General features: G+C 35.3%; 1 protein-coding gene across 2 annotated transcripts; it reads left to right on the forward strand.

Moving 5' to 3' along the window:
* The first annotated feature begins 1,802 nt into the window (after positions 1 to 1,802).
* On the forward strand, positions 1,803 to 24,121 carry LOC138696712 (uncharacterized). 2 transcript variants are annotated; one of them, XM_069822028.1, is made up of 6 exons: positions 1,803 to 1,899; positions 10,154 to 10,268; positions 17,239 to 17,366; positions 20,805 to 20,890; positions 21,667 to 21,753; positions 23,837 to 24,121. In XM_069822028.1, the coding sequence occupies exons 2-6, from the start codon at positions 10,167 to 10,169 to the stop codon at positions 23,962 to 23,964; spliced, it is 531 nt and encodes a 176-aa protein (XP_069678129.1). In that variant the 5' UTR covers positions 1,803 to 1,899; positions 10,154 to 10,166; the 3' UTR covers positions 23,965 to 24,121. The 2 variants fall into 2 exon arrangements, with proteins under 2 accessions (XP_069678129.1, XP_069678131.1); XM_069822030.1 differs by having other exon boundaries at positions 1,889 to 1,921.
* Positions 24,122 to 25,285: the final 1,164 nt, after the last annotated feature.

Genomic DNA, 25,285 nt, shown 5'->3' on the forward strand with positions numbered 1-25,285 from the left:
GGTTCATTCCTGCTGAGGAATGTGGACATGAGATTAGAAATGCGCTGTTTTGGCCTTGGCCCTTCATAGCTTGTCACTCACGGATTAACTTATTACATTATTCGACGTATAAATAAAATGTAAGTCTACTAAGAAGCTGCAGAAAATAGATTTCGAGACTTTTACTGTAATAGACATTTTTAGCATTTCTGGTATGAAACAGTATTTGCCAGATAGGCCTACATAAATTGTATTATACGTGTAATAATCACAATGCGTGCAGCTGCTATAGTGTGCCTGCGTGCGATTGGAGGAGTGTGCCTGCGTGCTGTTGCAAGACTGTGCCTGCGTGCGGTCCAAGATTGTGCCTGCGTGCTGTTGCAAGACTGTTCCTGCGTGCGGTTCAAGATTGTGCCTGCGTGCGGTCCAAGATTGTGCCTGCGTGCTGTTGCAAGACTGTTCCTGCGTGCGGTTCAAGATTATGGCTGCGTGCTGTTGCAAGACTGTTCTTGCGTGCGGTTCAAGATTGTGGCTGCGTGCTGTTGCAAGACTGTTCCTGCGTGCGGTTCAAGATTGTGGCTGCGTGCGGTCCAAGATTGTGCCTGCGTGCTGTTGCAAGACTGTTCCTGCGTGCGGTTCAAGATTGTGGCTGCGTGCGGTCCAAGATTGTGCCTGCGTGCTGTTGCAAGACTGTTCCTGCGTGCGGTTCAAGATTGTGGCTGCGTGCGGTCCAAGATTGTGCCTGCGTGCTGTTGCAAGACTGTTCCTGCGTGCGGTTCAAGATTGTGGCTGCGTGCGGTCCAAGATTGTGCCTGCGTGCTGTTGCAAGACTGTTCCTGCGTACGGTTCAAGATTGTGGCTGCGTGCGGTTCAAGATTGTGCCTGCGTGCTGTTGCAAGACTGTTCCTGCGTGCGGTTCAAGACTGTGCTTGCGTGCGGTCCAAGATTGTGCCTGCGTGCTGTTGCAAGACTGTTCCTGCGTGCGGTTCAAGACTGTGCTTGAGTGCGGTCCAAGATTGTGCCTGCGTGCTGTTGCAAGACTGTTCTTGCGCGCGGTTCAAGATTGTGGCTGCGTGCTGTTGCAAGACTGTTCCTGCGTTCGGTTCAAGACTGTGCTTGCGTGCGGTCCAAGATTGTGCCTGCGTGCTGTTGCAAGACTGTTCCTGCGTTCGGTTCAAGACTGTGCTTGCGTGCGGTCCAAGATTGTGCCTGCGTGCTGTTGCAAGACTGTTCCTGCGTTCGGTTCAAGACTGTGCTTGCGTGCGGTCCAAGATTGTGCCTGCGTGCTGTTGCAAGACTGTTCCTGCGTGCGGTTCAAGATTGTGGCTGCGTGGTGTTGCAAGAGTGTGCTTGCTTGCGTGTGGTTGCAAGCATTTCCGCGCGCTATTCACACTATTTGTGAATAATTGGGGTATAAGTTGTACAGAAAGTGTAATACGAGACATTTTCCCAGTATAACACTCATATACAAAAATAATTATCAAATGATCGTCTTATAACACAACTTTATTTATGATTCGCGGGAGTATTAATCAGTTTCCTATGCCGAATTCGAACCCTCTGTACTTAGGTCGCTATTCGATTTTTAAGAAACTTGAACTAATTACTATCGTTATCATTCTGTGCATAATATAATGTTGATGTGTGTAATGAATACGACTTTGAGAAAGTAGTCATTGTTATATAAATTTAATAATATGCTATGTTGACCTTCCCTTATCTTTCCTTTCTTTTTCATTTTTAAAATATTCTGTTATTATTTTTCATGGTTAAACGCTACAAAGATATGCGTGTAATCACTAATCAGTTTACACGCCTTATGTCACGAATAAGAAATGTTACTTTGTGTATATATACACCTTTGTGAAATATGAAGAAACACACAACGAGCTTTGTGGGTACTGGCATTGAAAGTCTTACGTGAGTGTAGGAAGAATCTAAAGTAAACTTCTCTTTATTATACATCTTGATTACACACTTTTAACACTTCATATGACTTAGGAATGTAGTTATAAGTACTTTCATATGTGAAAGTTGGAAATGACCTAGTTGACTATTTTCAGATTTGTCTCAGCCATCATTAGAACTAGTGAGGTCCTTGCTTCTTCCGTTTCTTCAGTTGTTTTGCTGGGGTTGCTTTTGTGTATGGTAGTGTGGAGTCAAATAGAATGTATGCTCTGAAAAATAGTTGTGTATTGAGGCTGTGTTGTGAGTGTGTGTTCTTATGTGTTTGTATATTACATACTGTTCTAGTGTGTTTAATTTCTGGTTTTCAGTTGAATTTCCATGTCTGTTATGACTTTGATGTGTTCTTTGTATCGTGTTTGAAGTGATCTCCCAGTCTGTCCGATGTAGAAGTTGTTACAACTCCTGCATGTGAGCTTGTTTGTATACGCCTGTTAGGTTGTATTTGTTTTGTTTGTATTTTTTGTGTTTTGAGATGTTTTTGTAGAGTGTTCTGTGTGCAGTATGCGATGTTCTAATTTAATTTCCTGAATGAGCATCACTACGTATTTTAAGTACTGAGGTTATTCAGAAGCGATGAGATTACTATAACTGTTACAATGGATACATATGAGGAAAAAATCTGTACTGCAGCCAATTACAATATATTATTTCAATAATTTTGTTACAAAATAGGCACAAAATGTATTTTATGTATTCCAGCATTATAAACAACCTTTATCGTTAGCGAAAATCATGCATAATATGGCACATTACTGTACCAGAGCCGTAAAATATTACCATGCCAACTAAAACGTCATTACTTCTATTATGTCATAATTGAATCAGTCGAAGCTAAAAGGAACTAAGGGTGGAATTCATAGTCGTCACTTATAAAATGAGTGAACCCTTAAGTAATAAGGGCCGAATTCATAGTCAACACTTATCGTAAGGAAACACTTAAGCAGTTGCTTATGATAATTTCCAATTCATAAATCCCACTGAAGTGAACACTTATTCAAATAAGGTAGCTTGTCGGTTTACTCAAGTGTTTCCTCATATGCATTGTAATCAGCTGATTCAGTATACAATAGATGATGATTATGATTTAATTTAATTTATTGAGTTCTGTAATTAAAATGAAAATGAGTTTCAGCAAGCAAAAGATATATCAGAGATATGGAAAACCCTTTAGAGATGTATAGGCCTAATGATCAACAATTTAAGAGGAGATACCGTTTCGACAAGAACACTGTTATGGATATTCTGGTGTCTCTCATTTAAATTCACAATACAACCATGAGGCTTACCGATTTCGCCACTGCTGAAAGTACTGGTTGCTTTGAGATTTTATGATACAGCATCATTTCAGGTAGATTTAAGTGGCATTTTTTTTCGAAAAGTATTCACGTTCCAACAAAGTGTTATTTGCATTTTGTTGGGACGTGAATACTTTTAAAATTTGCGTAATTATATCATTTCCACTTTGTTTAGCATAAAAATAACTGAAAAATAAATGAAAATGATTTACTTACAGGAACATTTCCGGAGTTTGCATTAAACTCAACTGCAATTTTGTTCCATGTCAATTTCTTCTTTTGGAGAGAACAATTATCTTTTTTTTTTTTTTTTTTTTTTTTTTTTTTTTTTTTTTTTTTCGACGATATCTCCATATTTCATAACTAGTTATCTTAGCTTACTTCTTTCTTTTCTGTAAAATGCTTTCTGGACATCTTGTATAATTTTTAGCTCTATAATATTTACTTCTGTATTTGTGTATGACAATAATGCCGATTTAACAATTTGAAGGCGCTGGAAAATAATTGAATGTAGGAAAGCGCTCATGTCTAGCCATGTTGCCATATTTCTTTCGATGTCAAGGGAATGCTCAGGGCATATGCATGAGTAGCGTCTCTGCAATACGATCTGAAATAAGTGCTAAGGAAATGCTCATTACTTAAGTGTTTCCTCATTTTATAAGTGACGACTATGAATTCGACCCTAAGTGTTTGCTTATAATAAGGGAACCCTTAAGTCAATTCCGAATTCATAGACAACACTTACTTTCACGTAATGAGTGCTCACTTACAGCTGCCGGACATGACGTCATAACAAAAGCTGACTCTCATTGAACTAATCGAAAGCAGCTCTACGCGTGGAGTTGCTATAACAACAAGTTATCAATATTATTGTACTGAATAAGTTATATACAGCAATAGTTTCATGATATGTTAAATTCTAGTTGCATGTTATAGTTATAATTAGATATCCTACTAATTGGAACACATGTTCTGTAGTAGTGAATTTCTTAAATAAATTAAGCGTATTAGGCCTACTATGTAATACTGGATATTGAATTTATTAACATAGTGTTATATTTACTTTGTAATTTGCCAATTATAGCTACATTTTACATTTTTGGCTATGATATCTATACTTAACTCTTTTTTATTTATTTTATTTGGTATTTTTCATTTATATCTAGATCTGTGTCTTTTATTTAGGTAGTATCTATTTGTTTTTTTTTTAATTTTTAATTTGTAATTACACTTGTATCTGTTTTATCTCTTTTTTCATGTTATATGCAGTTCTATGTTTTTTTAACAAATATCTGTACTGTCTATTGTAATTGGGGCTTTGCCCTGTTATAGTAGTAGTAGTAGTAGTAGTAGTAGTAGTAGTAGTAGTAGTAGGTTTATTTTGCCTGGCAGAGTTAAGGCCATGAGGCCTTCTCTTTCACTCAACCAGGTTTCAGTAATATACATGAGATACAAAATTTGATTACTAAACAACACAAAAGAAAATACCTTAGAAATTATATAAAATATAGTAGGAAATTACAATAGACAAGGTCAATTACATAATATAAAATTACAAATAGTCAAGATCAGTTACATAATATATAAAATAAAATAGAAAATTACACATAATCAAAATCAGTTACATAACATAAGGGGAATACACACACACACACACACACACAAACACACAATTTATAAGACCTAAAATGCCCGAGACAAATTGGACGATTAATTTACTTGAGATATATTATTCAGTTAATATACTAATTGGAGAATACATATGGGTGACAAGACATAAAATGTTGATTAGCAGAGTCCTACTAAATGACATACAAACACAAATGATTAAGTAATATATGAAGATAATAAAAAAAGAAAAGAGAAAAAAAAAGAAGAAGAGAGAGGAGAAAAAAAATAACAACTTGGTCATTTAAGACTATTTAGAAACTTCCGCAAGAGTCTAGTTCTGTTCATTACTTAAAATATTTTAGACTCCGACTGCTCCTGATTTCTTGTGACAAGGAATTCCAGGAACGGGCTGTGTGTATTGTGAAGGAAGCAGAGTAGAGAGATGTTTGATGGAATGGAATTGATAGAACATGGTTATGCTGTGAACGTGTATCACGGTTGTGGTGGGATGCTAAAAGTGTGAAGCGAGGAACTAGGTAAATAGGTGTGGAATTATTTAAAATCTGATACAGTAAACAGAGTGAATGAACTGAACGTCTCTCCCGTAAACGAAGCCAAGATAATTGGAAGAAATACTCGGAGACATGATCATAGCGACGGCTGTTAAAATTAAAACGGACACAAGCATTATGAACACGCTGAAGCCTCAATGACAATTCAACACTAAGATCACTATACAAAACGTCGCAATAGTCAAAGTAAGGCATCACCAGGGTCTGTATCAAGATCTGTTTCAATTTAGAAGGAAATACATTTTTCAGTCTTTTCAGAGAATGCAAGATTGAGAAAGTTTTCTTACAGACATATTTTACCTGTGCATTCCAGCTGAGATTCGAGTCGAAATGGAAACCTAAGTTTTTAACCGTAGTACTGAATGGTATTATAGTATTATTGAAGTCACTGGCAAAAGTATATTAATGTTGATGGAAGATAGTAATCTTTGATGTCCTAGTAGAATTACTTGCGTTTTCCCGGGATTAAGGTTCAGCCCGCATTTTCTAGCCCAGCTGCTGATTAACGTAAGATCATAATTTAATTTTGATAGGCTATCATTAAGCGAGTTTGGTCGTGAATGTATATATATCTGAAGATCATCTGCATAGAGATGATGCTGACAATGTTTAAGGGCAGTAGAGATGTCGTTAATGTAAATAGCGAAAAATAGAGGCCCTAGTATAGATCCTTGAGGGATTCCTGCCTTCACGTCTCGCCATGAAGAAAACCGATTATTGTGAGACACACATTGATGGCGATCGCGAAGGTAAGACTCCATCCACATGATTGCCGTGTCTGACAAATGCAACATTTTCAGCTTTGCAATAAGAATATCAATGTCGATAGTTTCAAATGCTCGAGAAAAGTCCAGTAGTGATAGTACGGTCACTTCGCGTCTGTCCATAGCTTCACGAGCATCTTCAGTGATCTTAAGTAGGGCAGTAGATGTGCTATGATTTGGTCTGAAGCCGGACTGGAGTGGGTCAAGGAGATTATACGAGTCCAGGTAGTCGGTGAAATGAATGAATGAATAAATAAATAAATAAATAAATAAATAAATAAATAAATAAATAAATGAATAAATAAATAAGTACCGGTAAGTAAGTAAATAAATAAATAAATAACGATGAATTTGGCTAGAGCAACAACTTCGAATTGATCTGAATACGATATCGCTTCTTAAATTCCAGTTCACTATACATTTCCAGAGGATTCTCCATGTCTCTAATATACCTTTTTGGGACATGTACATTTTCCTCATTTCTTTCAACAAACTCCATAAAATCCTCAAAATCATTCTCAGTATCCATTTTGAAAATGAGTGGTCACTTAAGGGTACAGATCAGCTCACTTAAGTAATCACTCATTATGTGAATGAGGGACAACTATGAATTAGAAATGAGTATAAGTAACCACTTAAGGGTTCACTCATTTATAAGTGACGACTATGAATTCCGCCCTTAATAATGAAATAACATCAGATTTGTAATGATGGGTAATTTGGTATCATGCCTATGAAGAAAGAGGTTGCTGTGACAACAATGATGTTTAATTATTATTGCATAGCAAATGGTTTCATAATGTTAACTGAATGACACAATGAATGATTTGATATTTTCAGTCAATGACTTAACATCTCGTATGTAAGGTGTGAACCTTTATATTACATATTTATTCTAGGTATTAACGTTTTCGTCGTACCAAACGACATCATCAGATACATGTTTGAAATACAATATAATAATCTCTTATTTTATATACCATATGCCCTTATTGTCAACAATTCCTTAATCTAATGTGCATAAATAAATATAGAAGTACAAGTCTTCATAGTTTAAGAATTTTAAAATTTGAGAAATACTATATAAAATGTTGTGTATGAAGACTTACTCACAAGTTTAACTGTTTGTTCATACAACTTGCTTACACACAAATTTTATTGTCTTCTTATACACCTGTTATTGCGGATATAGTAAAATATCATTTAAACTGATAATATTGATGTGTCTATACTAAAAATACAAGTGTTGAATTGTTCAAGCGTCGAAGCTTTTGTTAAGCCATTAGTGTTCAACAAAATTAATGGCTTAACAAAAGCTTCAACGCTTGAACATTTCAACACTTGTATTTTTAGTATAGACACATCAATGTTGATGAACATTAATGGCTTAACAAAAGCTTCAACGCTTGAACAATTCAAAACTTGTATTTTTAGTATAGACACATCAATATTATCAGTTTAAATGATATTTTACTATGTCCACAATAAAAGGTGTATAAGAAGACAGTCAAATTTGTGTGTAAGCAAGTTGTATGAACAAACAGTTAAACTTGTAAGTAAGTCTTCATACACAACATTTTATATGATTTTTCCCAAATTTTAAAATTCTTAAACTATAGAGACTTGTACTTCTATATTTATTTATGCATATTAGATTAAGGTTTTAATAGTTGACAATAAGGACATATGGTATATAAAATAAGAGATTATTATATTGTAATTCAAACATGTATCTGATGATATCGTTTGGTACAACAAAAACGTTAATACCTAGAATAAATATGTAATATAAAGGTTCACACCTTACATACGAGATGTTAAGTCATTGACTGAAAATATCAAATCATCCTTTGTATATCAAAGGCTTATCTTACAAAATTTCTCCAAAATGAATTGTAAAATTAATGACAAGTTATGCCATCATAATAGAAGTCATGATGTTTTAGTTGAAATGCTAATATTTTACGGATCTGGTACAATAATGTGGCATATTACACACGATTTTCACTAACGATATAGACTGTTTATAATGCTGGAGTACAAAACGTTAACATTATGTCATATTTAATACATCGTTGTTGTCATAGCAATTTCTTTCTTCATAGACCATGATATCAAACTACCCATCATAATATCTGACGTTTACAGTTATTGCATTCTTCATAATTGGGAAACTCGCTTCGCTCGTTCTCTTAAAAATTGACTCATCCCATAAAGTATAACATAAACTTGTTTCATAATAAACTATTGAGACATGTAATTTTCGGCAACAAATGGTCTATGTAGCACGAACACGAACAGTTCTTCATAACATATAAATTTCCAAATAGCTCAATACGTAATTTCAACTGTTCTATAGTATAGTTCAAGAACGAAACCTTGAGATTAATTCATATTTAATGTTTTGAAATAAAATCTCGTTCATGGATTGTGCTTGCATATAAATTTTGAACGAAGTTATGCCATCATATTGGAAGTCACGACGTTTTAGTTGGCACGGTAATATTTTACGGCTCTAATACAATAATGAGGCATATTATGCACGATTTTCGCTAACGATAATAGTACATTATTCAACGAACCTATAATGATAGTACTTAAGAAGCGAGTATGGATGTTTATGAAACGAGCGCAAGCGAGTTTCATAATTTTCATACGAGCTTCTTAATTACCATTATAGCGAGTTTCATACGACTTTTTATGCTCGACCACATTTCTAACTTGAAATTATTCATTTTATTTGTATCTAACTGACCTTGAGCAATACCTCGTAAATTGTGAGATGTGCGCAAACGCGAAAGTATTGATTTTTTCCGAGGAACAGATGTCCACATTGACCTTGATAGCCTACAGAGTAAACTAAATATTAACTTTGACATAACATTGAAATTATATTAGACATTGAAAAACGAGATGAATTGAATTTATTTGAATATCATTTACAATTAACGCTAATTATTATAGTAACAGAACATAACCTTCTGCGACAGTATTGGATTTCCAGCCTCCGTAACTTTTCGTTAATTCTCTTTCGATTGCATATCCGAGAATAATCGATACTTGCGGTTTTATAACGGTACAAAGCTGACTTGTCATTGGCTGAGGTTTTATAACGGTAGCTGGCTACGGACTGGAAGGTCCGGGGTTCGATCCCAGGTGGTGACAGGATTTTTTCTCGTTGCCAAACTTTCAGAACGGCCCCGAGGTTCACTCAGCCTCCTATAAAATTGAGTACCGGGTCCTTCCCGGGGGTAAAAGGCGGTCAGAGCGTGGTGCCGACCACACCACCTCATTCTAGTGCCGAGGTCATGGAAAGCATGGGGCTCTACCTCCATGCCCCCCAAGTGCCTTCATGGCATGTTACGGGGATACCTTTACCTTTACCTTTTTACAAAGCTGCCTTATCATTGGCTGAACACCTGTACTTTAATGAGTAGGTGTACTTTAATGACATGCATTAAAGGACTGCTACCAGGTGTATAATTACTACATTTCGGCGTGGGCGAGCATAAAGTTGTTTAAAATCTTGGTGTACACAAAAATACATTTTATGCCTGATCAGTAACAAAATTATTGCAATAAGACATTGTAATTGCTGCAGTACAAATTTTCTCTTCATACGTAGTCCATTGCAACAGTTACAGTAATCTCATCGTTTCTGAATAATCTCAGTAGTTACAATATGTAACGATGCTCATTCAGCAAATTAAATTAGAACATCGCATACAGCACAGAGAACACTCTACAAAAACATCTCAACACACAAAAAAGGTAAACAAAACAAATTCAACCTAACATGCGCAAACAACAAACTCACATGTAGGAGATGTAACAACTTCTACATCGGACAGACTGAGAGGTCATTTCAAATGATAAAAAGAACACATCACAGTCAATAACAGACATATGAAGAGAATTATATGTAGAGTACGTAAGTTAAATATTTCAACATTTATCTTTACAGGTCCTAATTGAAGATGTTGTTCCTGATAGCTCTGAGTTTCGCTGGTGTGATTTTCACTTCTAGCAGTGGGTGTGATATTGGTGCTTTAAATTTCAATAGCTTCGACTTCCAAAAGGTATGAACACATGCACAATAATTGAAATTAGATTTCATTCACAATAATGGGTAACTGAATTTTTATATAAGTTTTTCTCATCGCAATAGACATTACTGAATATGTTAAATCATTTTAAAATTTCTGTTTTGATCATATGCCGTATACTTAAAGGATTAGGACTCTTTTGTACAGTCTGGAAAACAAGACAACATATTAACATGTGCCATGCTCTTCACCAATAAGATATATATATATATATATATATATATATATATATATATATCACTTTCGCAACCTCAATGATGAATGCTTAAGTTGTCTTGAAGATCTTGGTATCCAACTTGCCACTGCCAATCTCAATTCTAGCAACTTTCTGCCTGATGCAAGAAGAATTCGATGACAATTAAGAGAACAAGAAGTAATTATGTGAAGCCAACTTCCTCACAAAGGCAAAAGGTGTCGCACTATATGGGGAATATACACCTGCGAACAAGTGCTTTCGTGCTTAGAATGGACAGAAGCAATTAAAATTACATCAGGTGTGCAGTGCGTTCTCTGCCGGGCAGGTCTCAAGACGGTACCCTCTGTCGGCGTTGCAGCAGAGAGCATGAAATTCTTGCACACGTCTTGGGTGCCTGTCCGTATGGGAAGGTACTGCGCAATAGTAGGCACCAACGCACGATGGCTCAAGCTCTGAGGAACAATGGCTACACCGTCTTTGAGGAGGTTTCTGATCGGACATAAATGGCAGTACTCGGCGCATAGATATAATTGTGTTTAAACCAAACTCCAAATCCGGAGTAATACTGCACCCTACAGTCTGGATTAAGTATCATAGTGGTCAACCAGAAGAGGTCAATTTTGAGAAAAAAGCGCTATATGATCCCACAATCGATTATTACAAACTAAAATACAATGTAGACAATTTGACGGTTACGGTTGGAATACGAGAACATTTCAATTTTTTTTTTCTAATTTCTGGTCATCAATGGGATTAGATAAAGCACTCCTCCTTCGATTGGCCATTATGGCTATTAAGGGGTCTGTTTTAATTTTGAGAAATCATCTTTATGGTTTAACAATTAATGTGTTTTATTTAAGATTGAAGATTGTGATATGTACGAGTATAATTAAAAATTGTAAGCCTCATATTTTAGTTTGTAAACAAACGTTTTACATTCACTAAATTTAATTGTTTTATTACACTTTGTCCTTACGGCAACCTTTAATAAGGGAAGTTTGTGTCAAACTAGTTTCGTATGTGTATATTTTTGTTTGATTGAAATTGACATAAATTTACGAACGAAGATTTTCCGAGAAAAAAAAGTACTTTTATCCTCAAAGACATTTAATAAAAGCACCCACTCTGAAATCCTGAATCTTGGAAAAAAAAAGTGAATAGGCCTAATAGTTATTCCTCCACATAATCATCAAATTTAAATTTTCACTTTTGCTAATGATTTATTAGTTCATGAACACCTTCATTGAAAAAATCTATTAAATGCCTTCCCCTAGTGAACTTATTCATCGTTATAGAAAGTTCCTGTGCAACGTTAGACAAATTAAAAGCCTAAAACCTATAGTAAAACCACCAGGACTTCTGAGAAGCGATTGTGGCACATAACTCTACACATTGTGGAATTTATCCAAAAGTGGTTTCATTAGAATCAGTGTCATATCCTTACATTTCTGACTTAGCACTTCAGACTGTCATTTGTTTTTCCCCTCAGGAAATGTCTACTACTTCACTACTATATAGACTATCATGGTGCGATGGTGTTTAATGTATTTGGGAATGGAATTTTTCAGTACAGCAGCAATAAACTGTCCAATTGTCGGCAAGAGTGCACCAATAAATGTATAGGTTATTTGGAGACGCACTTTATTATGAGTTTCTTTATGGTGTATAATTTTAATATATATTACTAAGTATTATAGTGGGGAAAATGCTACTTTAATTTTCGGAAAAAAAAAAGAATCATTTAGTCAGTAATGAAACCTATCTTTTCTTCAGATTTTATTTCTTTGGCTTCAGTTAAAATCATTTACAATGATTGAGTTTGTAATTTTTATTTAATTGATTATCATATGGTTTATATCACTGTGTGAGAATTTTCCAAATAGAATACGTGAAGTAATTTCACGAAATTGAAGTATCAGAATTAAAAACCTTATTGATTTAAGAATTAATTAAATATGTCAATAATTTACATATAAGATGCATAATATGTATGCAAATTTCACATTCATATTGAAGGTATATTTAATATTTCTTTGTCTTCAGCGACAAAGTTTACTAGTTAATAACCGGTCGAGGGCATATATATTTAAAGAAAATTAAATCATCACTCGGCCGCGATTTATGCAACGTTGTGGCTCATACAATAATGCTACTTAAAACCCATGGTCAAGCGATCGAATCTCTACTAGACTGCTTGTTGTCAATCTGATGTTCTGTGTTACATCAGACCTGGCGTCGCTTCGCACAGTGATCCTTTTACGCTATCTGGATACGCAGTAATGATGTAGAAACATTAGTGTACAAGAGTGGCAAAAAAAAAAAACCGACTCTTGTAGCTGATTTCAGAGCCGTGTTCACTCCAGAGTATGAAAGACTGGTAACTAAGACTTTCGTGGTTCTAATCCTGTCTGGGAAGGAACTTTTTATTGTTCCTTATTCAAATGTATTCCCAATACTTTTCGATTACAGCGATATTTTACTACTTAATTAATTTATTAGTCCCAGAAAATGAATTTTACCAGCAATCGAAAAGTATTGGGAATAAATTTGAATAAGGATTCGAACCACGGAAGTCTTAGTTACCAATCTATCGTGCTCTGTAGTGAACAATGCTCTGAAATCAACTACAAGGGTCTGTCCGGTTTTTTTTGCCACTACCTTACATTTTTTAATTTTTGTAGGTTATTTTACGACGCTTTATCAACAGCTTAGGTTATTTAGCGTCTGAATGAGATGACGGTGAAATGAGTCCAGCACCGAAAGTTACCCAGCATTTGCTCATCTTGGGTTGAGGGAAAACCCCAGAAAAAACCTCAACCAGGTAACTTGCCCCGACCGGGAATCGAACCCGGGCCACCTGGTTTCGCGGCCAGACGCGCTGACCGTTACTCCACAGGTGTGGACACTACCTTACATATGTTAAGCTTTTTCTTTATCCATATTGACGTGATTCGAATTCAATTTAGGCTTAATATTAACTCTCAATCATAGACATACAGACTAGGTATTCTATAGGCAACAACACTGAAGGACTTCAGGTCTTCATCACTGCATGTATGAAATATAGAAGTAAAATACAGGGAATATACCAGCTACAGTATAATTTTTATTTTAATTGCACTCTTAACTTCACATATGACGTAATATTTCAATAATACAGGGACATCATTTTATTTTTACTTCAATTTTTATTGTACCTGAGTTTTTTAATGTACTTTACTCCCACCCCTTCTACTAATGAAGTTCCTCCACACAGATCCAAGACCCTTAGCGTAAACAGCACTGAGTTAGCGAGTATAGTACGTTCCAGAAATATGTTCGTGTTTTCCAGTGACGAAAGAGCTTTCAATATTGAATCATGTTTTCGCACAGGTACTATCCGTTTGCCTACGTCGCATCCAGATTTCCCCCACCTGCTTCTGTTGGCCCCTCTGTAAAAGCTGGGCTGTCTTAGCTCTTTCCTGAAAACATTAATTTCTGTTAGGAATTGGACGTTTACGTAATATTATACAACTGTTTAAAATAACTTAAATAAAAGGGCCTCGTTAAGTAATTAACTGTCACGTGATTTCCTCCCTTTCTACGATCTTGCGGCATAACCACTTGGACGGACAGTAGATAGCATGTCTGAGTAATTTTATCTGTGCGGGTCGGGCAGAAGTGAAGATTGACTTTACAGTACGTAAGGTACTCTTTTATATAGTAGGTACAGAATTATTTCAATATGAGTTACTAGTACGAAGGACGAAATTGACAATTGGAATTAGATGCAGTAATTTATAGTGCGATAATATGCACAAAAGAACTGAAGCCTGTATCGAAATGGACGGCCACCATTTTCAAAAATGTGTTTAAATATTCATATTAAGAGTATTTTTCAATTTAACTTCATTCTCTATATTGTACGCTAATGTGCTGCAGACAGTATAATATACACTGCATAATGAATATGTCCGAATGGATAGCTCAGTTCGTAGTAAAAACACTTATTGTTAATACTGTAATATATTTTGATTAAACAAAAACGTAATGAAAATTATCGAACTCAGAATCGCGATATTTCCTAGTTTACGTAAATGGATGAACTACTTTTCTTCCCTCCTATACCTAGCAGAGTGATTTGTTTGTGTTTTACGCCAGTATCATCGAACTACAGTTATGGAAGGGGGTAGTAAACTGTATTTCCGGTTCTCTAAAGGTATAGCCAGGTTAATATTAAAAATGTTAGTAAAAATAAAATGATGTCCCTGTACATGGTTTCCTTTATGTTAATCAAGTAAGATATTTTACTACAATCAGTAGATACGTATATTTTCTTTCCATACAGAAAGTAGTGGGTGCCTCAAATTTTAGCAAGTTTATCATAACATAATACATAATACATTATAACTAGATACACGTGAGTGTCTTCCTATATTTTCCCTATATTTATATATTCCAATAATGATTTTACCTCTACATTCGCAGTGAGGCGCGTGCCATTCCTGCAGCTATGTGTTACTTATGTGGTCCTTCTAAGGAGGGTGGTATTGTAATCAAACATCATTTTGAGGGATGTACCAAGTATTTATCACTTCAGTGTTCTCTATTATGACATAGCTAGTTTTTATTATAAATTGTAAGGAAAATGTTACATGTATAAAGTAATGGGGAAGATGACATGACGTACACTAATAATGAACAGTTTCATTACTAATTTTTCCCTTAATGTAATTCAGTATTAAAAGTGTTTTCAATAATATTTAGTTGTCAGTGTTGTTGTAAGCTTCAGATTAAGTTCCTGAAGCGGGCGCGGAGTCTTGAGAAACAAAGAACTTCATTGAATATAGGCACACTTCTCTTTTACGTTTTCTTTATGAGACTGCTTATTACACGATCTGACGAACCAAAAGCATATTCAGCATTAGATGACAATCCACTTATGGAAACTTTTTCTATATTTTATTCATATAAAACAAATTTCTCTCTAGCTTTTTGTGACTGGAATTTACCCAGGATTCGGTGACAAGCAAGTAAAATTAACAATCTTAACAGTATCTTTAAAACGGATTATCTGTGAGTTTTCAAATCATTATTTTACAGTAATCAGTTAAATAGTTCATCACTTCTTTCGTCGACCTGGTTGGCGAGTTTGTATAGCGCTGACCTTCTATGCCCAAGGTTGCGGGTTCGATCCCGGGCCAGGTCGATGGCATTTAAGTGTGCTTAAATGCGACAGGCTCGTGTCAGTAGATTTACTGGCATGTAAAAGAACTCCTGCGGGACAAAATTCCACCACATCCGGCGACGCTGATATAACCTCTGCAGTTGCGAGCGTAGTTAAATGAAACATAACATTTAACATTTCACTTCTTTCTGCTTTGTCATCTGGATGGCGCCAAACATGAAAAATATCGTTCCGCGATACCTCTTCTGAGAGTACTAAAACCTGAAAAAAAGGACAAAGTTGCAAAAAGTAGCAGCTAGTTTTTATATAGAAGAAAGAATAAGGTATTGGCTTTAGTCTTCTGAAAAAATTTTTTGACCAATCGTTGACTGCTCTAAATTTCCGGGTGTAAAAATTCTCAAAACTAGAAGTTAAAATAGCAATAATTTCTCAGTTTTCAAGCAAATTTCACTTTAAAGTAGTAAGTTGTGTGGGATTTTAAAAATATTACAAACATAGCACATATCTTGGTCTCCCATATCCACCAGTAACAGATGAAAAACATCGGAAAAAAACACGTCCTTTCAAGCACAGTTATCGAACATAAATTATGAGCTCGGCTTCAGGCCGTGGATGCGATAAGAAACGACATACTTCTGACTTCTTTTCCAACACAAAGGCTGCACAAATAAGCATAGACTAACTATAACAAATCTGGTATTCTTGGATATTATAGTAATTAAAAACTCCATAAAACATGAAAATATGTGATACTCAATTTTTGTATTTTGCGCGGCCAGATAGCGAAAAAGGATCACCGTGCGTCGTGCTGATTCCACATAATTTTTTTCTTGTGTCCGTCTATTGTATTACTGTAGTCTCAGAAACAAAAGAGGATCTTTATTTATAAATTCAAATAGCTCCCCAAACGGTATAGTTCTAATAAATGTACTGGTGTACTAATTCACATGGAGGCACGAGACAATTATTTTGCCTGCCATTATAATTTCACTTTGGCTCCAACTCTATCTGATTGATTGATCGATTGATTGATTGATTGAACGGTATAGCTGTCACCAAAATGTTAGGCCTATTACAAGTAAATCTACATCTCAAAATTTTATACTCCTTTATCCCTGCAGTAGCTGAAGGGTCAGACCTTCAGCCTGTTACGTAGGTTCGAATCCAGGTCTGGCTTGGGATTTTTCATTGAAAAATCCGTAGTGACACTTGTGGCGGACAAGATCACAGTTGGAGTTTTTCTCGGGGTTCTCCCGTTTCCCCATATTAGACATATACATCATTCCATCAACATTTCTCCATTTCGTCATCATTCTGTAGCATTCCTGGCGACGCACGGAGGGGGGTGGCGTAGGGACGAGTTGGGTTGCTTGCTCGAAACCTGTGTGCGCAACGAACCTTAGTGTAGTAAGCCTGTGTGATTTTGGGAATATGCCTAGCTTGAGGGTTCGCGCAATAAATCTTGAAAGGTCGCAGTGCTAGGTTTTAGTGCTCCAAGTTAGACTATAAGCTACAGACAATTATTCTCATCTGCATTCAAACGGACAGGACGAAGAGCATTTAATTACTGTATGTTACAGTTCAATGGTCCATGGGTCTGGTTATATCACACTAAAAGTGATCAGGAGTCTCCTTTTGGATGCCTGCGAGACAATTTCATCCCTCAAGGTGACAGAAGCATTTCGACTACAGTGGCATACAACAGTCAGTAAGTGATAATAACATTCGAGAAGACAATAATACGTTTCGATTATTTTTTTGTTACATGCTTTTACATTACATTAAACTACACAACAAAGAAGTATAGGTCTACGCTAGAAATACCACTCCACACATCATCTCTTTATTCTTCATCTTTCACTGTTGCTACTTCTCGTCACTGGAATTCTCTGCCACCTGAAGTCAAGGGCTGCCGAACTTTAATTTCCTTTAAATGTAAATTAGAAAAATATCTTATGATGAGTTGCCAGACCTAACGCGTTGCAAATATTTAATGGAATGTGTTCCACTGTATTTATTTTTATTTTTATTTATTTTATTTTTCTTATTTTTATTGTGTAATCATATAAATCGTGTTTATTTAACACTTAACGCCAATATGTAACCCACTGTGTTGTTGTTTTTTATTATTATTCTATTTTTGTGTACATTTTATTCAATTGTCGGTTTCTGGTTTAATTATGTAAATCCTACTTAATTGTAATCTAATACTAATATGTATACTAATGTGTTTATTTTTATTTCTACTGTGTACATTTTTTATTGAATTATCGGCTTCTGTTTTTATGTGATTCGTATTTGATTCTAACAATATTAATATGTATTCCACTATGTTTATTTTTATTTTATGAGGTAAATTTTTATGTAACTACCTCTTTTGATCTCATTATGTACCTAAATTGTATCAGTATGTAATTACTTAATTCTGATCCAGTTTTATGTTCAACTATGTAAGCAAGTTTTAATCCTGGTTGAGTGTAAGAGAAGGCCTTACGGCCTTAACTCTGCCAGGTTAAATAAAGCCATTATTATTATTATTATTATTATTATTATTATTATTATTATTATTATTATTATTAAAAGTTTGTTTTTTCCTCGTACGTCAATAATTCAGAATTCCACATTTCCTACCGATCAAATAATAAACTATTTGTGACATATTTATAACAGAATTAAACTTTGGCGGAATAACATTATTCGGCGTTTAAAGGCATTGTGACCATTCTACATAAAATTAATAAATTTACATTAAAATATTAGTTGAAAATGTACTCACTTCTTCAGCATACTCCTATAACATCATATATGAGTACATTTATAAGACGTTGGCTATGAGGAATTTAAATATTAACATCTATTTTTAATCTTAATAAATGTAATGTGTATTAATGCATATACTATATATTGGTCTATATATCATACCAATTCATTTGAATAAGAGAGTTGATTTCGTTAATTGTTATTATATTTTCCTATTTATTTCTTTCTTTCTCATTTTCTTCTCATTTCTGTTCTTTTCTTTCTCCTTCTTTCTTTTCTGTCTTCCTTTCTGTTCCTCATTGTATTTTATTTTTGTTTGTTTATTTTTTCATTCCGCCTTTCTATCTGTTTTCTTTATTATTTATTTTTTATATTTTTATGCATACTTTTCTCTGTTTTTCATTGTTTTTTTCTTATTTTTCTCTTAATTAATCCTACTGTTGGTTATTACAGTCTGATCCTTTTATGCATCAAGTATTCTTATAATGAGATTCTTTAAGCCAGTTTTAAGGGTTATTCTTGATGTGTTCAATTTAAGTTCTTACATGAAATTGTAAAACAATTTCACAAAGGAAATATATTGTTTCTATACCTATATGAAGTAAGTAGGCTGTATTTTTTAAAGATATTTTCTTTCTTAACTTGTCCCTAGTCCTCCTGTGAGCATTCCGCTATTTCTCCGTAAACACAACCATTGTAATACTATTATCGATACATTCATTGCTCGTTTCAAATGTAGTAACATCTACTCACTTGTCTGCCGAAGAGTTACTGTTCTGAAATACGTAGTCTAGTATGGGACTTTATAAAAAATAATCTAACAGACTGGCGATTTATTCGAAAACGGCTCTACGTATTGTAACTTTTTATACTGAACAACAATGTAATTTTATTATCTCAACAATAACTCTTCACTTCATACAATTTAATTTCACTCCCGTCAACAATGGGATTTGCTCTCCGCACAGCAACACAGCGTTTGTTATTGCACTCCACAAACGACAATGACAATTTACTTGGACTATTACGAACAACAATGAACTGTTAGTCTTAACTAATATTCACAAAGCACTATTTACAACACAGGACTGTCAGTTCTCAGTTCACAGCTCGTTTGTCTTGGCTAGTTCTTCTAGCTCAGTCACTCGCGTTCACAGAATCTCGAACCCCAGACCTTCAGAGACGATCAGCTGAACTTCGAACTCAGGTCCCCCAACTGCGGTCCACTGCACTCGAACTCCGGGCTTCAGGCTCCACAGTTACGGACACAACTCAAGTCGCGCTCTGGTCTCGAAGCTGGCTTCACTGCTACACAAGACTAACTCGCTTACTGTCCAAATCTGCCTGTAACAACACTGGCTTACTGACTGACTGACGTTCACTTGCGTCTTCTCTTTTATAACCAAACTATAGTTTCTGGAGAGTTCGCGAAAGATTCCACTCTCGAATAAGCTGGATATTTCCACTGCTCTGCCGCAGTCGCTCTTTCCCCACTCCACTCTACTCCCTAAGCCACAGCACATGCCACAGGAAGCAGATTTGCGCGCAACCTCCGCGCCGGCCGACCTTGCACTTCCTTCTGCTGGTCGTGAGATCGAAACTCACGTGCCGTCACAGTATCTTTCTTGGTCTTGTCTTACGCAACGTGAAGTTGTGGAAACAATATATCTGCAGTTTTCTTTTTGCAGAGAGAATGATTAATTATGTACATAATTATACTTCCAATGGCAGACATTTTTAAGCAAGAAAGTATAGACTAATCATGTCTGTGTGAGTGTATGTGTAAAATTAACCTAATCCTAGAAGTCCTGAAATAATATGACAGAATTCACACGTTAATCCCCAATAAAATCATATTTACAAAATTACATTTCCTATCTTAAAAGTCTTGAAACAAAATATTTAGCTTATTTATTATTTTTATTTTAGTAGCTTATTTTACGACGCTTTATCAACATCTTAGGTTATTTAGCGTCTGAGTGAGATGAAGGTGATAATGCTGGTGAAATGAATCTGGGGTCCAATACCGAAAGTTACCCAGCATTTGCTCATAATGGGTTGAGGGAAAACCCCGGAAAAACCTCAACCAGGGAACTTGCCCCAACTGGGAATCGAACCCGGGCCACCTGGTTTCGCAGCTAGACGCGCTAACCGTTACTCCACAGGTGTGGACTATTTAGCTTAAAATATTTATAAGAATTTATATGGAAAATCTAAGTAACCGTAATGTTTCTGGAAATAATAATAGACGAAAGCAAAAAGTAGTTTGCTCAAGGCATGAACTAACATTTCTATTGACCAACAACGTTTGTGAGGACTACGGTATAGTATTAGATTTTCTGTATATATGTATGCAGTACTAAAAATTGATGTGTTGTTCCAATAGGGAGAAAAGTAATCAAGAGTTCCAGGGATTTGTGAAGGAATCAAACTCCAATAGTTATTTTCACGATTTCGAAGATAACGTACCAGGTAAGTTCAGATTTTAACATGACATACATTTCCTCTAATTTAGTGATTATCAACATGTGAAGCGTGGAAGACGTTGAGAGAATATATGTGAAAAAATCATGGAAGAATATTAGTATCCCAAAATTTATGATTGAGAAAAATTGAGTGGCTCAGTGCCAGAGTTTCCTAAACCACAATTACACTAAAAAAAAGTTATTGAAGTGTAAACTTATACGTCGTTGTACAAAATTACATGCTCTTAATTGGAAATGATTTCTCGTTTACCATCATCTAATATTTATCTAGTACACGCACTTTGGCACACATAGAAATGATAATTTACAGTCATTTTATGCAGAAATCAGAGGCTTAAAAATTTCTGGGTTAGGCAACTCTGGCACTGAGCCACTCAATTGTAAATATGTATCATCTCCCTTCTACAGGAACTCGTTAAGTGGCACTTTTCCTTTGTTTTCTTAGGCCTGATCATTGCGCTTGATATTCGTTTAAAATTCTAAGAAAAAAACGAGGGCCAAGAGAACCAGTTCTTCGATATAAATGATATTTTATTACTATTATTATTATTATTATTATTATTATTATTATTATTATTATTATTATTATTATTATTATTGTTGTTGTTGTTGTTGTTGTTGTTGTTGTTTTAACTTATTTCTGATCTGAATAAAGAGAATGCATTCCAAAGGGACATTGTCTGAAAGTAGCCTATCATTACGCTTCAGAAAGCCCGGTTTGTATTGTAATTTATTGAGTACAATATTATTCTCCTGTTGCAGCTCCGTGGAAAACCACTTTCTACATCATGGGAGTCGATTATAACCAATACGTGGTTCTTAAAGGTTGCCTGGTAGGACAGAATATTCGTGAGTAAATCTCATAATTTGTTTACCGGTTTGATACAAGCGCAGTACTTGGTGACGCTCCCCAAAATGCCTGAGTTTATTGCAAATCTTTTTAATAAAAGAGAAGTAAATGAAATATGAATTAATAAATTACCATTTCTTGTTATACGAATCTGAAATGGAGATGTCGTATAGTGATATTTTCTATGTTACTTTAAGCAGAACCGAGAAAGGCAGATAATAGCAAAGTTTGGAGAATGCTGGGTTTGCAGTGAAAGACTTGTCCTTGGGCAGAACACTTATGTATGTATGTGTTATCTGTGTCTCGTAGTGATCTCTATTATGTATAAATTGGAAAATTAGAGCTCTTATGTCTCCACGTTAGCTTATTTCGAAAGTCTGACAATGTTCTTGAAATTTCATTGTAACATAAATCCATTGGGAGGAGTCGAAGTGGCAAGGATGATAAAATCATCTCCGAATTCAGTTGCTCAATACATACGAATTTTTTCGGTTTCCTTTCTCTTACTAAAATAGAAGACTTAACATTTTATAAATACGTCCAATTATGAAATGATAAAATCAGCATATATTTAAATTTGAACTCATTTATTGAGTTCATTTCAGACACTGCATAGCCTAATTATAATATGACTCCAGGCATAGGGCAGCAATTTCATTTTAAATATGAATATAGTTAAGAAAACAGGCTTAATTAAAAGCATATTACAAAGCATGCATGGATAATGCCGGTTAAACCTCCTACTGAAGTCACCTGAGTGTAGAAAACGATTTTACATTGGTTAGTATTTTGTATTTTGCATTTCCTGATATTTTCGTGCGGTTATTATTTTTATGCTTTTCATTCGTACAGACGTTGACAAATTATTAGAGTGAACATGTTTAAAACCACTTTTCAAAATTTAGATGATAAAATTGCATATAATATGTTACAAATAATTAAATTAATGACATTAATACCTTTTTCGTTAAAGTTTGAAAATGTAGAATTCGTTACAAATAGATTGGGTACATGCTAAGAGTTCTTGCTTATGCACTGGACAGTACATTGAAGCAATTATAGGCGTCGCTAAAAGCGAAGTATCGACAAGTAGTGTAGTGGTGGTAGCTTTTTTTCTCTATGAGGGGGGAGGGGAACATCCCATGCACCGCTACCTGATGTCTATTTTGCGCCCCTGGGATGAGTTGCCTGCCCACCAACCCCACCTACGCCGAACCAACCTAACTGCTAATACCCTGACGACTAGTCTCGCAATCCTTCCAAAGCCTTGTATCATTCTACACCAACAGTCCCCCCCACATTTCCTCCCACAAACGGTCTGAGTTGTAAGCCCCCGCTCCCGTCTCCTCAACGGTCTGAGGTGTAAGTCCCCTCTCCCGTCGGGAGGGGAGTGGGTTCCACTGCTGGCCACCAAACTACCACAGCTTGACATATCCATGGAGGCCGGCCAAGAGAGCCAGCAGCTTCGGAGGACCACCGCAGGCGAGATCTGAAAACCAAGTAATGAAGAGGAAAGGATTATAAGGAAGGAAAAGAAGTGGCGAGAATGAATGGAGTTCCATACGCCTGATAAAGTTACCTGATATTTATCCATAGTAGTGGGGGGAAAAAAAACCTCACCCAGGCAACTTGTCCTAAGCGGGAATTCGAACCCCGTCCCGCTAGATTCGGGAGCGAAGATGCTACCACGAGACCACACCAATGGAGAGTGATGATAGTACTAGTAGTAGCAGTATTAGTGGTAGTAATAGTAGTAGCAGCAGTAGTAGTAGTAGTAGTAGTAGTAGTAGTAGTAGTAGTAGTAGTGGTAGTAATACACAATCTTAAAGAAAGAGTTTTGCTTGTATGGTGCCGAACATATTGAACATTAGAACTGAAATAAACTAGATTGCTTTACAAATTATAATATAATTAATAATTATAATACATATTACGTTATTTTTTGTGTAGAATTATATTTTTAAAAATGTTAGGTAGTTTCAAAATGTAATCCTGAAAGAAATAACCGAATTTCTCTCTCGAAAAATCTTAATGTACGAGTATAATCTGGGTTTATGATCCAATTCTTGTATTTCGTTGCAGCTTACACATATGCTGGTTTCCGCGTGGCGAACCCTGACGAAAATGCGTTGGAGGCTGCAAACAAGACTTTAGAAGAATACGGTATGAGCCTGAACGATCTTGTCAAATTCCCTAATTGCGACCTCTAAGGATCGAGTGCTGAGAAAAGTACTACAGAGCAAGTCATAAAGAAACACTAATAATTGTAATTGAAAACATTTCTACAGATAAACTCATGAAATGAATTTCAAACATAATTATTATTTGACTAATAAAGTGTAACGCATTGCGTTTTAATGAAATTAAGAGAGATTATTATTTATTTTACTGCCAAGTTACGTGTAATACGACAGTAATATAATAATTCCCATCATTCTTGTGTACCCTCTCCCCATTGCTCTCTCTCACATCCGATACAGTATCTTCCTAAATGCATTACTTCTAAACTGCCATGAAAGATTAATTGGATTAACGCATTACTTCAACGTCTTTGCGGTATATTTTACAACTGTAGGTTTATGAAGAAGTTACGGTAGTCTATATGAGAGATACTGCCAACATAATTCATAAAACGAATATGTTTGATACAACTGGGACTCATCGCTAAATATAAAACTTTGAAACTGCAAATCTGAAAATTCACTTAATACGGTGAAAAACTGAAAATAATATTAAGCTTATTTGAAATTTGGCTGGTACAGTATTCATTTCTAGTAATGGAGGTGATGTTGCCCCTGTAACTAGCACAGATTTCGACTTGAAGAAGATAGTATGAATTTGTGCTCGTTAACTGAAATTAGAATTATACTTACATGAAACTATTTATTTCAAATTTTGTTACTGACAAAAGTTACACTACATTCAATCAATTGTTTTTGTTTAAATATTTTATAGTGTACTACTGTTTTGTTTGATTTGGCGGTTTAGCGGAAAATAATACTACCTTTCTCGAAGAGATTTCACAAGGGTAGTTTTAAATCATCCATTAAGCAAAATGAGAATAAATGCATATAGAGAGTGTTAGTTGGGAGAGCGGAGGGGAAAAAGAACTTTGGGGAAGCCGAGACGTAGATGGGAGGATAATATTAAAATGGATTTGAGGGAGGTGGGATATGATGGTAGGGACTGGATTGATCTTTCTGAAGATAGGGACCGATGGCGGGCTTATGTGAGAGCGGCAATGAACCTCCGGGTTCCTTTAAAGCTATAAAGTAAGTACAGTAAGTATTTCCAAATTTATAGGAACTTTAGTCTTCAATAAGGCATTGATATACTGATCAATGCATTGTATTAATTTCGAGACTGAGTGGAGACAGTTCATGTGTATATTTGTAATACATATTACTGCGTAATATAAAGGGGATAATATTGCCATATTTTTCAGAAAAGCTCGTAATTTCCGAAACGAGCTTTTTTTGATCTCCATGTCGTCTTCTTTTTTATTTCGTTATTTAACGACGCTGTATGAAC

The sequence above is a fragment of the Periplaneta americana genome, chromosome 3 (assembly GCF_040183065.1).
Source record: "Periplaneta americana isolate PAMFEO1 chromosome 3, P.americana_PAMFEO1_priV1, whole genome shotgun sequence".
Lineage (NCBI taxonomy): Eukaryota > Metazoa > Arthropoda > Insecta > Blattodea > Blattidae > Periplaneta > Periplaneta americana.